This window comes from Malus domestica, chromosome 04 (genome assembly GCF_042453785.1).
Source record: "Malus domestica chromosome 04, GDT2T_hap1".
NCBI lineage: Eukaryota > Viridiplantae > Streptophyta > Magnoliopsida > Rosales > Rosaceae > Malus > Malus domestica.
In genome coordinates this window covers 18987484-19001141 of record NC_091664.1, presented here as the reverse complement: position 1 = coordinate 19001141, position 13658 = coordinate 18987484, and the positions used below count along the sequence as shown (strand labels likewise).

The 13658-nt window shown below is 38.2% G+C and overlaps 2 protein-coding genes across 4 annotated transcripts; both read left to right on the top strand.

Annotated features, from left to right (window-relative positions):
- The first annotated feature begins 1693 nt into the window (after window positions 1-1693).
- LOC139195295 (protein REVEILLE 8) lies at window positions 1694-5862 on the top strand. 3 transcript variants are annotated; one of them, XM_070820582.1, is made up of 9 exons: window positions 2816-3146; window positions 3394-3406; window positions 3639-3696; window positions 3802-3925; window positions 4026-4184; window positions 4291-4398; window positions 4502-4611; window positions 4956-5015; window positions 5613-5862. In XM_070820582.1, exons 1-9 carry the CDS (start codon window positions 3035-3037, stop codon window positions 5700-5702), a joined length of 834 nt encoding a protein of 277 aa, XP_070676683.1. In that variant the 5' UTR covers window positions 2816-3034; the 3' UTR covers window positions 5703-5862. The 3 variants fall into 3 exon arrangements, with proteins under 3 accessions (XP_070676684.1, XP_070676685.1, XP_070676683.1); XM_070820584.1 differs by lacking the exons at window positions 2816-3146; window positions 3394-3406 and adding an exon at window positions 1780-2115; XM_070820583.1 differs by lacking the exons at window positions 2816-3146; window positions 3394-3406; window positions 4291-4398 and adding an exon at window positions 1694-2115.
- An 820-nt stretch (window positions 5863-6682) lies between these two features.
- On the top strand, window positions 6683-9227 carry LOC139195294 (large ribosomal subunit protein uL4). Its single transcript, XM_070820581.1, has 2 exons — window positions 6683-7911; window positions 8807-9227. The coding sequence occupies exons 1-2, from the start codon at window positions 6802-6804 to the stop codon at window positions 8918-8920; spliced, it is 1224 nt and encodes a 407-aa protein (XP_070676682.1). The 5' UTR covers window positions 6683-6801; the 3' UTR covers window positions 8921-9227.
- The last annotated feature ends 4431 nt before the right edge of the window (window positions 9228-13658 follow it).

The following is a 13658-nucleotide window of genomic DNA, read 5'->3' as shown; positions in this document are numbered from 1 at the left end:
ATTATTTCTCAATTTGCGGCCAACCACTAATTCACCTGCACAGTGGGCTTCCTGTTTGTCCGCATCGCACCCCACGAATCATTCAATGAGCCTGCAAGACAAGTTCTTGATTGCTTGTGGAACAAGAGACCAGGGTAACGTGACATATGTTTATGCTAATTGATGTAAAACTATGTACTTTCTTTCTAGCTAGCACATGTTTTACTATCCAATTAACTTACACATATGCACATACTTTTGTTGGAAGTAAAGGCCAATTCTTCAAAAGGGTTCTATCATTTGTTACCAGAGCAAGGCACCATAGCGGGTATCACATCGAACTTCGCATGAGTTATGATGTCACATCCTGGTCCAGGTCCCTATCACATTCCGAGTTCGACTTCGTCGTAGCACGATATTGTCTGCTTTAGACCCTGATCACGCCCTCACAGTTTTGTTTCTAGGAACTCACACGAGAACCGGGGCTCGACTCCGTCGTAGCACGATATTGTCCGCTTTGGGCTCCGACCACGCCCTCACAATTTTGTTTCTGGGAACTCACACGAGAACTTCCCAGTAGGTCACCCATCATGGGATTGTTCTTGCGTGAACTCGCTTAACTTCGGAGTTCCGATGGAATCCGAAGCCAGTGAGCTTCCAAAAAGCCTCGTGCTAGGTAGAGATGAGAATATACATATAAAGCTTATAGGATCCACTCTCCTGGGTGATGTGGGATGTTATAATCCACCCCCCCTTAGGGGCCCGACGTCCTCGTCGGCACACTCCTAGCCAGGGATTGACTTTGATACCAAATTGTCACATCCCGGCCCAGGCCCCCACCACATCCCGGGCTCGACTCTGTCATAGCATGATATTGTCCGCTTTGGGACCCGACCATGCCCTTACGGTTTTGTTTCTGAGAATTCACACGAGAACTTCCCAATGGGTCACCCATCATGGGATTGTTCTTGCCCGAATTCGGTTAACTTCGGAGTTCCGATGGAACCCGAAATTAATGAGTTCCCAAAAAGCCTCGTGCTAGGTAGAGATGGAAATTTACATATAAGGCTTACATGATCCACTCCCTTGGGTGATGTGGGATGTACAAAGATAAGGGACGATTATTATTAGGTAAATGTTAAAGAGATTATATTTTTGTACTATATTAGTGTTTCATTTGATTTGGCAAATAATGTGTGTATGTCATGTTAATTAATGAATCTATCTAATTAGATGTTGATTGTATGTATTATTTGTCACATAAGATGGTACACTAATGTAGTTTAAAAATAGGGAACTTTAACGAAAAACACCCGGTACTGTTCACTTTAACGAAAAACCACATTTTTACACTAAAAAGTCAATCATGGTACTATTCACTTTACCCTTTATTTTGTCCTTATCATTAAAACTCAAAGTTTTCAAGTCCTTCTCATTAGTTTTCCTTTAAAAATATGATCTTCTTAATAATTTTTATTATTATTATTTTTTGCCACAACTGAGGTACCCCACACCCCGAAGAATACGACTAATCTATGGCAAGGCAGAGAAGGCTCAAGACATTTTAGCCCACCTCCCGCCACAGCCAAATGATAAACGTCACTCCATAGCCCTATCGCTACAGTCAAATTGTACACATCATTCCAAAGCTTTTAACAGTATTTTTTGCCAGCTTCGTTTAAACTTTAAAGTTTAAACCCAAAACCAAAAAAATAAACCTGAGTGGGGGAATAAGATTGGTGGGACCTTGCCGTTGTTACGCGGGGCTATTAATTGAGTGGGGGAAGAAGATTGGTGGCCAAATAATTGGGCGGCCTCAATTCACGCACACGCCACTACCTCGAAGTTTGGAACACACACTCCCTCAGACCACCGCGCGCCACAAACACACGGACTCCTCTCTCTCTCTCTCTCTCTCTCTCTCTCTCTTTCACATTCATTCAGTGAGGGCTTTCATGCTTTGGGTAGCCACATGAACTCCACTGACGCCAACAGCCACCAATCGTCAATGGGTACGGCGTCGACGCCGTCCTCAGACGGGTCAGGGAAGAAGGTCCGGAAGCCATACACCATCACCAAGTCCAGAGAAAGCTGGACCGACGAAGAGCACGAAAAGTTCCTTGAAGCTCTTCAACTGTCAGTTCTTCATCTCCCTTTCTTCTTTCCTTCATCACTTTCAAATATTCTTTTCTGTTTCATTTTTTTTTATTTACAAACAATAAGATAATCTACACTAAAATTCATTTAAACTACGGGGAGGACGAGGGTTTGAAGTTTGAACCCGTATGCACTGGGTTGAAGAGGAAAGCCCTATCTAGGCAACGCACCACTCGGCTATTCTGTTTCAGTTTAATTGATTGCTTAGTGGGGTTTAGTTTAATTGCGTTTCGTGTAGCTTTGTTTGGGTTCTGTTTTCATTTTTTTTTTTGGGGTTATGGGTTTTATTTTTAATTAATCAAATTTTGAAATTTGAGAAATTTTATTTGAACCCATGTTATGTATCTCTATACTTAATTAATAATTATTTCCTAATAAACTACCAAATGTGCCCTTAGGTGAATGGAAAAAAAAAAAAATATTAGAACACAAAACCTATCAACCATCAGCACACTTGATCTTTACACCCAGTCTCTCAATTTTGTCGGTGAACCCAAACCCAAACGCAGTTAACCACTGTTGCTCTCATTTCTCTCTCTCTCTGTCTTTCTTGTTAGGTTAACTTTTTCCGATGCCTATTAATTTGATAAACTAATATATATGGAGCATTATTATTAAGTCAATTCGGTCAATGAGAATTAGTATTTTGGTTTTGTTATCAACCGAGTGGGATTAAATGTCAACAGCTTGGGGAATAAACAACAACTAATGAAGGGAAGCTACAGGTTCCAACTGGCGGGCTGACAGAGAAAGAAAGAGAGTCCGTAAGGAAGGGAGTTGGCGCAGTAACATACATCGAAGTCATTGTCGACAGCAAAGCCGGTGGAGAATTGCAGTTCCATTCGGTTCAAGAGGAAAGAGAAAAGAGGGAGCGGAAATAAAAATAAAAAGGAGGAGGATGGTGGCTGTCGATGACATCGAGGAGAAGTGGTTTGGTTCACCGGAAAAAAATGGGGGAGTGGGAGTAAAGATAAACAAAGTGTGTCGACAGAGTATGGGTTTTGAGTTCGGACTTAGATTGTCTGCCCACTAATTTTGGTGCCCTCCCGTTCATTTTTGTTTTTGTGGTCATGGTTAAGCCACGTCAATATTTTATATTATTATTTCTTTTTGTTTTATTATTTTTATAAAAAAATAATATAAAATATTAACGTGATTTAACCGTGACCACACAAAACAGGCATCGAAATGGGAGGGCAGACAATCCAAGTCCAATAGTTCTAATAATTTTTTTTTCCTTTTCATTTTCATCCATCGAAGGGCAAATTTGGTAGTTTGCTAAATAAACTTATTAGTTAGGCGTAGAGATATATAAATTGGGTTCAAATAAAATTTCTCTTGAAACTTTAATACTCTTTTGCTCCAATTTAGTTCTCACTTTACTGTCGTGATTATCTTTTAGAATTGTGAACAGAGTGATGTAATGGGAAATTTTTAATGTGTATAACTGATTTACTGTAGATTTTGATGTTAGTAGTTATTGAAGCTTTGTGGATTTTCAGGTTTGATCGAGACTGGAAGAAAATCGAAGATTTTGTGGGTTCGAAAACCGTTATTCAGGTTTGAAGCAAAGTATTTTTCTGCTCTGTGGATCGAAATTGGTTAGATTTTGGAGGGATTTTTTAAGATTTTGGGGGGGGTTTTTGAAGAATTGAGGTTTTGCAGATTCGAAGTCATGCCCAGAAGTACTTCTTGAAAGTTCAAAAGAGCGGGACAACAGCACACGTGCCTCCTCCGCGGCCAAAGCGCAAGGCTGCTTATCCTTACCCGCAGAAGGCCTCAAAAAATGGTTCTCCATTGTTGAAGATAGTGGCATTGTGTCTTTCTATAGCTTAAACCTTAATTGTTGTCATCCTTTTTCTTTAATTGTTCAATATCGGAATTTGCAGTTTTACTTCCGTTGCACGCATCCATTGCTTATCCTTCTTCAATGAACGCCATTGCATCTACGTATTCTCCTTGGGATGAAAATTCCATTTTGATCAACCCTCCATCAGACCAAATTCTGTTGTCACAAGAAGAATTTACTAATCTTCACGGCACTGAAGGTAGACATTCTCTTTTTCTAGTTGTTTTCCTTGATTTGCTTATGGTAGAATAGTTTTGTCGAGAACTTTCCAGCGCTTATTATGGGGTCCGACGTTACTGATTCAGCTGATATTGGATCAAGGGGGTTATCAAGGTTTAACACATGCAGTCTTAATGGCCCCCTGCCAAGTTCCGAGATACCTTATCAAGGGAAACAAGCTCTTGGGCATCATGGTGATCATCAGATCGTAACTGCTGACTATATCCATCATCGACTTTGAATTTAAAGAAAATTGATGGTGGGATATTTATCATATATGTATATACTATTTTGCAGGTCTTCCTGATTTTTCCCAAGTTTATGGCTTCATCGGGGGTGTTTTTGATCCAGACACAAAAGGTCACGCTCAGAAACTCAGGGAAATGGATCCCATTAATATAGAAACTGTGAGTTGAATGAAATTACATTACTTTTAACAATTTATTTCTTGATGGTTTCTAAGATTAACAAATAACAAGTAACAGTGGGATGAGAATAGTTATTACGAATCAATGTGAAATAAGATCAACATGTAACAGCGGGACTATCATGTGAAAGCCTATCCCTATTAGCTAACAAATTTACCATTCCAGAATAATAGTATCTGGCAGTGTCATCTGAAAATTTGTTCATACAGACAAACACAAAACCGTACACTCAGGAGAAGGCATCGAGGGGTTTATATTTCCTGACTCTTACGTAAACAGCGAGAAGAGATGAGCCTGTAGTTAAATATTTGTTGTTTCTGCAGGTTCTGTTGTTAATGAGGAATCTCATCATCAACTTGTCCAGTCCGGACTTTGAGCCAATGGTAATTCATACTATTTCATTAGGCATATGTTTGTATTGTTTCTCAGTTATCCTTGTCAATCCCAAATGCCCTTCTAGAGTTGAGTATAAAAAGCAATGTGGTTATTGTTTTTCTTTCACAAAAATTACCCATTTTGCTAGCTATGTTTACACTATGCCATGAAAAAAAAAATCCAGTTTTGCTAGTTTACGCATTTGCTAGCCTTTGGATTGCTGATGTATTCTCGTTGAACTGAATATCTTTTCTTGCGGATTTTAAATTTGTTATGAGGATCAAATACTGCTGCTATCAGTAATGAGTCTAATGATCTTAACTATAAATTTCACATGCTATCTTAGAGAAAAATCTTGTGTAAATTAAAGAGATTGGTGACTAAGATGACTCCAAAAATGCTCAAATTAGAAGTTTCTATAAAACTTTACATGCATGACCAAAAAATAAAACTTTTCGTGAGCTGTTTCTTTCTGAGAAACCTTCAAAATCTTGAGTGTTCCATTAACTCTTAATGAGCCTAGCAGCATCCTCTCTTAATTAGTCTTTTTAAAACTCGTGATTTTCTTTTATCTTGACTAATAAATCCTGTTTATTTTTGTTCAGAGGAAGGTCCTGGTATCATATGATGTCAATACGAAAACAGTAGATGCAGGAATTGTCCCCACGAAGCTGAGTAACGGTCTGTCATGTTGAACTTCTTCGTACTTGCACCCGCTGACTGGTTGTGTGTTTTGGAGCAAAACTCTAGGTTACTTCCTGCACTTCATGTAATTGTCAATTTGGGGTTAGTTGTATCAAAGTTACAAAGGAAAGGCTTTTTTATGCGATTGTTATGAGTGAATTGATGAGTAAAGTCTGTGTGCATACGTGAAAGGTTCTTTTTTTTTTTTCCCTGAATAACAAAACATTGACAATTTAGTTACAAAAAGAAAATAAATGTTAGAATCTACGCAAATTTCTCAAAATCAATCAGCAATGAATGGAGATGCTTAATTATAGTTTTACCAATTGCAACTTGAGGAGAGTACCATGATCTTCGTTTACCGTTTTACTTCATCACCATCTATTTAAAAATTATATTTTTATATCATTATAAAGACCTTGTAGCTTCGTTGGTTAATAACATTATTATTCTGACGTGAGGTGATTGATCTTCTCCAACGTCTCATTCTCTTCAAAATGTGTAAATCATTAGAGCTAATATCTTATCTGTCGAAAAGTAGTTTCAACATTAATAATGTCTTTGGTCAAATTTTTCAATATTAAGAACTCATCATCAAATATTAGGGCTAATTTCTCATTTTATATTTCAAATTGGGGTTTTGTTCCAGCATAGTGACACATGCCCCACAAACATTACGAGGCTCAACTGCTCCAGCCTACCTAATCTGGCCCAATATATGCTATAACTTTAAAAATAAAATCGCAATTTTTTATTTTTTTTTGAAATTTTGAGAATACTGTTGATTTTTAGATTTTGATTATTCACAAAAAGATATATATTTAATACAATCACAAGTTGATCATCAAGATAATAACTATGTGAACGCATAATTCATTGACCCAAAAACATGTAAGAAATTCATATTAACATCATTTTGTTTTCGAAATTAGGAAAATACTAGGACAAAAAAGAAATAAAAGAAAATGGAGCAAGTCCAAATGTCCAACCCTGAAAAAACCCTAGGGCCCAAACATTGTAGGTATAAAAATCCGCTTTATTCTCATTTCTCACAACCCTAAACCCTCGCATCGCATCTCCCTCTCTCACACTCCACCCACTCTCTCAGAAATGGCCGCCGCCGCAGCTGTTCGCCCCCTCGTCACCGTCCAAACCCTAGACGGCGACATGGCCACCGATCAGCCCCAGACCGTCGCCTTTCCCGACGTCATGAAGGCGTCCATCCGCCCGGACGTTGTCACCTTCGTCCACTCTCAAATGTCGAACAACAGCCGCCAGCCCTACGCGGTTTCCAAGAAGGCAGGTCACCAGACCTCCGCCGAGTCCTGGGGAACCGGACGCGCCGTCTCGCGTATCCCCCGTGTTCCCGGAGGCGGGACCCACCGCGCCGGGCAGGGAGCCTTCGGAAACATGTGCCGCGGCGGGCGCATGTTCGCTCCCACCAAGATCTGGCGCCGATGGCATCGGAGGATCAACGTGAACCAGAAGCGGTACGCCATCGTTTCGGCGATTGCGGCTTCTGCCGTTCCCTCTCTGGTCATGGCCCGCGGTCACAAAATCGAGACCGTTCCTGAGCTTCCTCTTGTCGTCAGCGACTCAGCCGAGGGCGTGGAAAAGACCTCGGCGGCTCTGAAGCTTCTGAAGCAGATCGGGGCTTACGCCGACGCCGAGAAGGCGAAGGACAGCCACGCGATTCGCCCCGGAAAGGGTAAGATGAGGAACAGGAGGTACATCAACCGCAAAGGACCTCTCATTGTTTACGGAACTGAAGGAGCTAAGCTGGTGAAGGCCTTCAGGAACCTTCCCGGTGTCGAGATTATCAATGTGGAGAGGCTCAACCTGCTGAAGCTCGCTCCTGGTGGGCATTTGGGTCGGTTTGTGATCTGGACCAAGTCTGCTTTCGAGAAGCTCGACTCAATTTACGGGTCGTTTGACAAGCCCTCGGAGAAGAAGAAGGGATATGTGCTGCCGAGGTCGAAGATGGTCAATGCTGACTTGGCGAGGATCATCAACTCTGATGAAGTTCAATCTGTTGTCAGGCCAATCAAGAAGGATGCCAAGAGAGCTCCAATGAAGAAAAACCCTCTCAAAAATCTCAACACACTGCTCAAGTTGAACCCCTATGCTAAGACAGCGAGGAGAATGTCACTTTTGGCTGAGGAGCAGCGCGTGAAGGCCAAGAAGGAGAAGCTTGACAAGAAGAGAAAGCCCATTACTAAGGTAATCGATCCCGCTTGTTTCTATTTGAATTATTTTTTATGATACGTTAGTTGTTAGTTATAAAATATGATTGTTCGTTTTGCTGCTAGGATAATACAACATGATTAGAATCATTATATTGCAATATGATGTTGATAATTATGAAATAAGATTGATTGTTTCACAGTATGTTTTGTGTTTTAGAGGATTTTACAGGACGATTTGATCACGAAATGATGTGCTTGCATTACTAATTTGTTATTATTTGGTATCTAATGATACTTGAAAAGTGCTAATGCTAAGAAGCGAATTATACTTTAAATAGTACATGTAATTGTGTTGCAAAGATGTTTAAGTAACCCGCCTCCGTGCGGTGAGTGGGTCTGAGTGGTGTGACTTTATAGTAAATGATGCCCCTTTTTATAGGATCCTGGTTTTTAGGTGAAGAGATGTTGCTTGCATTCGTATCAAAGCTTTAGTAAAGCATAGAATAAACCAAGATCAAAGCTGTAGTAAATGATCAAATTGTTTTGGTAAACCAAGATCCTAGGGCATTTCATTGCGGAAGTAGATATTTGTTTCAATACTTTGAGCAGGTGAAAGTGAAACATTCAGTATGGCAAAAAAAAATTGATCTTACATGTTTCCAATATCCATTATTTCTTGGTTCAGATTATTTCGGACAAAGGAAATGCATATCTAATATTTTTTTGTTTGTGTCGCTCTTATGTAAATCCTATTTCGGAAAAGAAATGTTTGTTCATGTGTAGTTACATATACCATTCTCTATCTTGCTTGATCATGTATGCTAATGTCCAATATCGGTTTATCTTGCCTAATACTTGTTCGAGTCTTGTTTACTTCTATATGATTGTGGGCATGTGCTGATTTACTTGTTGAATTTTCTTTTATCCAGGAGGAAGCTACCGCCATCAAGGCAGCTGGAAAGGCTTGGTACAAAACTATGATCTCTGACAGCGATTACACAGAATTCGACAACTTCACAAAGTGGCTCGGTGTAGCCCAGTGATTTAGTTTATTGCTTTAAAATTCTACAAGACATTGCCTTTGTTAGTCTATTTTGTTGTGGTGTTTATCTGTGTCTTTCGTTTACTTTTGAGTTATGAATGATAAGTTGCAGGGAAATGAGTTTAACAAGCAAGTTTCAAGGTGTTTTTCCTCCGTTCGATCTGGTTGGAGATTTTGTATAACGGGCACTGGATTCATATTTGTAGCTTAGTTTATCAATCTAGTTTCGTTCGTGACAATGTTAGCTACTCTGTTTGAATTCCTTCGATTTTATACATGCAGCATTGGGCTGTGTAATAGTTTGGTTATATTTTCTTTGTCGTTGTCAAACGATGATGCATTTCTCTGATCATGTTAGGGCTCATTGGTTTATATTGCTGCTTGTTATGATTTGGTAAATTCTTTTGCATCATCATGTTATGATTTTCAGAGGCATATGTGTTTTGTTTTGTGAACCAAGTTGTTTCTTGGTTGGTTTCATGACTGCTGCTTAGCTTATTTGCTCCGGTCTCGGTTTTTCTTTGGGTCGAAGGATAGGGCGTTTTATTAAGTTCTTTTAGAAATGTTTGCATATTAAGTTCTTTTAGAAATGTTTGCATCTTCCGCAAAAACATTCCGCATGAACATTGAATAAAAATTCGAGGAGAATCGTACCCTTTCTATGACTGCCTCCCTTCCACGTGAGAACTCATCCGACTCAGGTTGTGAATTTAGTTGCCAAGTAGCAAAAACAGTACTCAAGGTGGAAAAATTAGATTCAATTAGGGATGGGCAAACAGGTAGAGGAACTGTTGATCGGGTTGGGTAGACAAGATTCGGAACGGCTACAAGACGAGTCCAATTTCTTTAGAGGATAAGCAGGTCGGGGCGTGTGTAATTTAAGGTCGGGCGAGTCCTATTATTTAGAATAACGGGGTCTTGAACCGGCCCGTTCGTAATATACTGGACGGACTCTTCTGCTGCTCTATCTCTCTTGGACTCCAGACCATCGATTCCTATCATATCCTCCTTGATACTCACTCTTCTCACCGTCATCTTGACCACCACGTTGGCACCACCTATCTCTCGTCCTGGACAACATCCTAGAGTACCTAGGTCCCAGAACCATGACGACACCACCCATCTCTTCTCCTCGACGAATTATTGTCGTTGCGACCACCAACAACACATCACCGTTGTCGAAAACACTGTCAACAACCATCATCCAACTAACATTTAGGAAATTATGAATTAGGGTTTTTTATTGGGGTGTGTTATCTACACACCTATTTTTACTTCTCACAAACCCTTTGTTAATTTCTGTTCATTGATCTTCAATTCATCTGATTTGACGGTCGAAAATTAGAAGGACGTGTGAGAAGTAAAAAGGGGTGTGTGGATATCACACCCCTTTTTATTTATGTGAATTTCTGGTTTAGGATTTAGGGGATTTTTTTGGATTTGTAGATTCTGTTATGGGTACTCAACCTCTCTCTCCCGATTCTGACCACCACTATATTATCCTCTCAATCTGACAAGTTCTCTTCGACGATGAACGCACTTGCAGCTGCACCACCCTCGAGCTCTCACTGAAATCGCTCAAATCTCACAATTTGTTACTTTGTGTGTCCATCAGCGTTTGCCTCTTATTCTCCTCTTGTAAGTCCTCCGCTGCCACCTTCTTCTTCTCCTCTTTCTGCTGCTTCAAATTTCAGTACTCTGCCGACCTCTGACCTTACCAACTCCCAAGCTCCTGCTTCTCTTCTTCTCGGCGTCTAATTTCATTTTTATCTTGAATTCGAATTTGGGGATTTAGGAATTAGGGATTCAATTAATTTGCTTGAAAAATTCATCAAAAATGTTGGGGATTTAGCTTAATTAGGGATTCTATTTTATTTTATTATTTGATGAATTCGAAATTGTTTTTGAAGATTTTTTATTTTTATTTTTTATATTTATTAATTTGTTCTATTTAGGGATTTAGGTTGGGATGTGAGAAATGCTTGAAAATTGTTGGATTTTTTATGGGAAGTAGATTGTGTGCACATGTATATACCTTATCGAATTGCAAAAAAGCTTTACACAAGGACCCGTAGGAACCGGCCTGTTTCAAATGGGTTGGGTTAGGTCCGGTTCCAATTTTGAAAATATGATGATCCGTCCCGTCCTGGCCCGTTTCATTTTCATACATTCCAATCCGGTTCCTCTAAATTTGGACCTGACCCGACCCTGTGCCCACCCCTTGATTCAATGATATCTTCCTAAATTTCTCCAGCACGCATACCAACAGAGCAACACGAAAAGCCTCTGCCTCCACAGCAAAACTAGAAGCTGCCAGCCTCGGTAGTCTACCCCGCCCTCCACCCATTTGAGACCACCCAACCTACTCCTGCTCCGGTCTCGTTTGATTTACGTTAAAATGATTAATCGTTGCCGGCAACAATATATGTTATGTCACGTTAGAATGTTGGTTATACTCTTGCCAGGTTAATGCTATACGTACCATATTTGTATGACCCTTGTATTATTACTTGTTTTTAACTTTTTTTTGGTAAATCCTCAATATTTTTGTGTCACTTTTTAGTTAGGAAAGAATGTTTCTAGGAACTTAAATTTGAGTCAAATCACATACGCCTACCATTCTATCTTTCTTTTTCTCCTGTTTCGTTCAAAATTTGTTTGGAACTTAAATTTGAGTTAGAAAAAGGCAAATTTACTGAAAGAGTGTTTCATACAAAGTTGGCGCACAATTAAATGTCGATAGACTGCAGGATTCAAACACTTAACTCAAAAATCAAAAAGCGAGAATCAGGTCGTTGTGAAAGTGATTCTACATTGCCACGAGCATACATTCTACAACTAGAGTTTCCTAAAGGATACATTCACTACTACAAAATGGTTTTATAGTGTCAGTGGGTGGTGTTGGTTTAATTTAATATAGTGGCGGATAAGATAGTTGCGACACTAACTTAACATGACATCGGATTTAATGTCGCTTATAAGCGTCGTAAACATACATTTTAATATTTTTAAATACTGGTATCGCTTTTAAACCGATGTAAACATACATTTTAATATTTTTAAATACTGATGTCGCTTTTAAACCGATGTAAAAATACATTTTAATATTTTTAAATACCGGTCGCTTTTAAACCGACTTAAACATACATTATACTATTTTAAACACTGGTGTTGCTTTTTCTACAACTAGAGTTTCCTAAAGGATACATTCACTACTACAAAATGGTCTTATAGTGTCAGTGGGTGGTGTCGGTTTAATTTAATATAGTGGGGGATAAGACAGTTGCGACACTAACTTAATATGACTTTGGATTTAAAGTCGCTTATAAGCATCGTAAACATACATTTTAATATTTTTAAATACTGGTGTCGCTTTTAAACCGATGTAAACATACATTTTAATATTTTTAAATACTGATGTCGCTTTTAAATCGACGTAAAAATACATTTTAATAATTTTAAATACTGATGTCGCTTTTAAACCGATGTAAAATTACATTTTAATATTTTTAAATATTGGTGTCGCTTTTAAACCGACATAAACATACATTATAATATTTTTAAACATTGGTGTCGCTTTTTCTACAACTAGAGTTTCCTAAAGGATACATTCACTACTACAAAATGGTCTTATAGTGTCAGTGGGTGGTGTCAGTTTAATTTAATATAGTGGCGGATAAGATAGTTGCGACACTAACTTAACATGACGTCGGATTTAATGTCGCTTATAAGCGTCGTAAACATACATTTTAATATTTTTAAATACTAGTGTCGCTTTTAAACTGATGTAAACATACATTTTAATGTTTTTAAATACTGATGTCGCTTTTAAACCGACATAAAAATATATTTTAATATTTTTAAATACCGATGTTGCTTTTAAACCGACGTAAACATACATTATAATATTTTTAAACACTGGTGTCGCTTTTAAGCGACATAAAGTATCAGTGTAGGGGCATAACGTCAGTTTGAACCGACGCAAAATTGTCCTTATTTCGACGCCACACAAACTTGTCCTTATTGTTTTTAAATTTTTTAAAGTCTGCGTCGATTATGAGCGACATAGATTTTAGTTTTTTAAATATTTTGAAACCTGGTGTCGGTTGTAAGCGACAGCTTGATGGTATTTATACCCCCCCCGGCGGCCGTCGGTGTTTTCTTCTTCCTCTCTTGCATTTTACTTATTCGTTCTTCCAATTTACAAACTCTCCCGTGTTCTCTCTCTTGCGCTTTTTTTATTTGTTCTTCCAACTTCATTTGTTCCTTCTTCACAATAGTAAATTTTTCTTGCTTCTAATATTTTTATTTTCTCCTCTTATGTTTAATTTTTATTTACAACTAAAGAGTTGATCGACGTCGGAATTCTTCCATATTCAGGTTTCTACAACTAAATTCTTTAATTTTTAAATTGTATAATACACAAGTTTATTTATTTAAAAATTCTAATTTAAGTACTTAGATAATTTTCTACTATTTTTGTTAAATTAATAAATATTTAGTCGAATTAATTAATTTTGTCACCTGAATTGTTATGAGAAAATGGAAATGAATACTATTTATAAGCATTTATGTTAAACAAACATAAGAATATATTATGTTAAATTAATTTGTTTTGCACTTTAATTGTTATTTTAATTTGTTGTTATTTTAATTTGTTTTTGTTGTCATTTTGATAACTTTTGGTTGTTATTTATTACAATCGATTAGATGAACATAATTTTGATAACTTTTTGTTG

Excerpts from the sequence above, each read along its gene's own strand:
- LOC139195295 (XM_070820584.1), top strand. The coding sequence starts at position 1,952 with ATGAACTCCACTGACGCCAACAGCCACCAATCGTCAATGGGTACGGCG. Across the intron at positions 3,697-3,801 it reads GTTCGAAAACCGTTATTCAG|ATTCGAAGTCATGCCCAGAA; the intron begins GTTTGAAGCAAA and ends GAGGTTTTGCAG. Across the intron at positions 5,016-5,612 it reads GTCCGGACTTTGAGCCAATG|AGGAAGGTCCTGGTATCATA; the intron begins GTAATTCATACT and ends ATTTTTGTTCAG.
- LOC139195294 (XM_070820581.1), top strand. The coding sequence starts at position 6,802 with ATGGCCGCCGCCGCAGCTGTTCGCCCCCTCGTCACCGTCCAAACCCTA. Across the intron at positions 7,912-8,806 it reads AGAGAAAGCCCATTACTAAG|GAGGAAGCTACCGCCATCAA; the intron begins GTAATCGATCCC and ends TCTTTTATCCAG.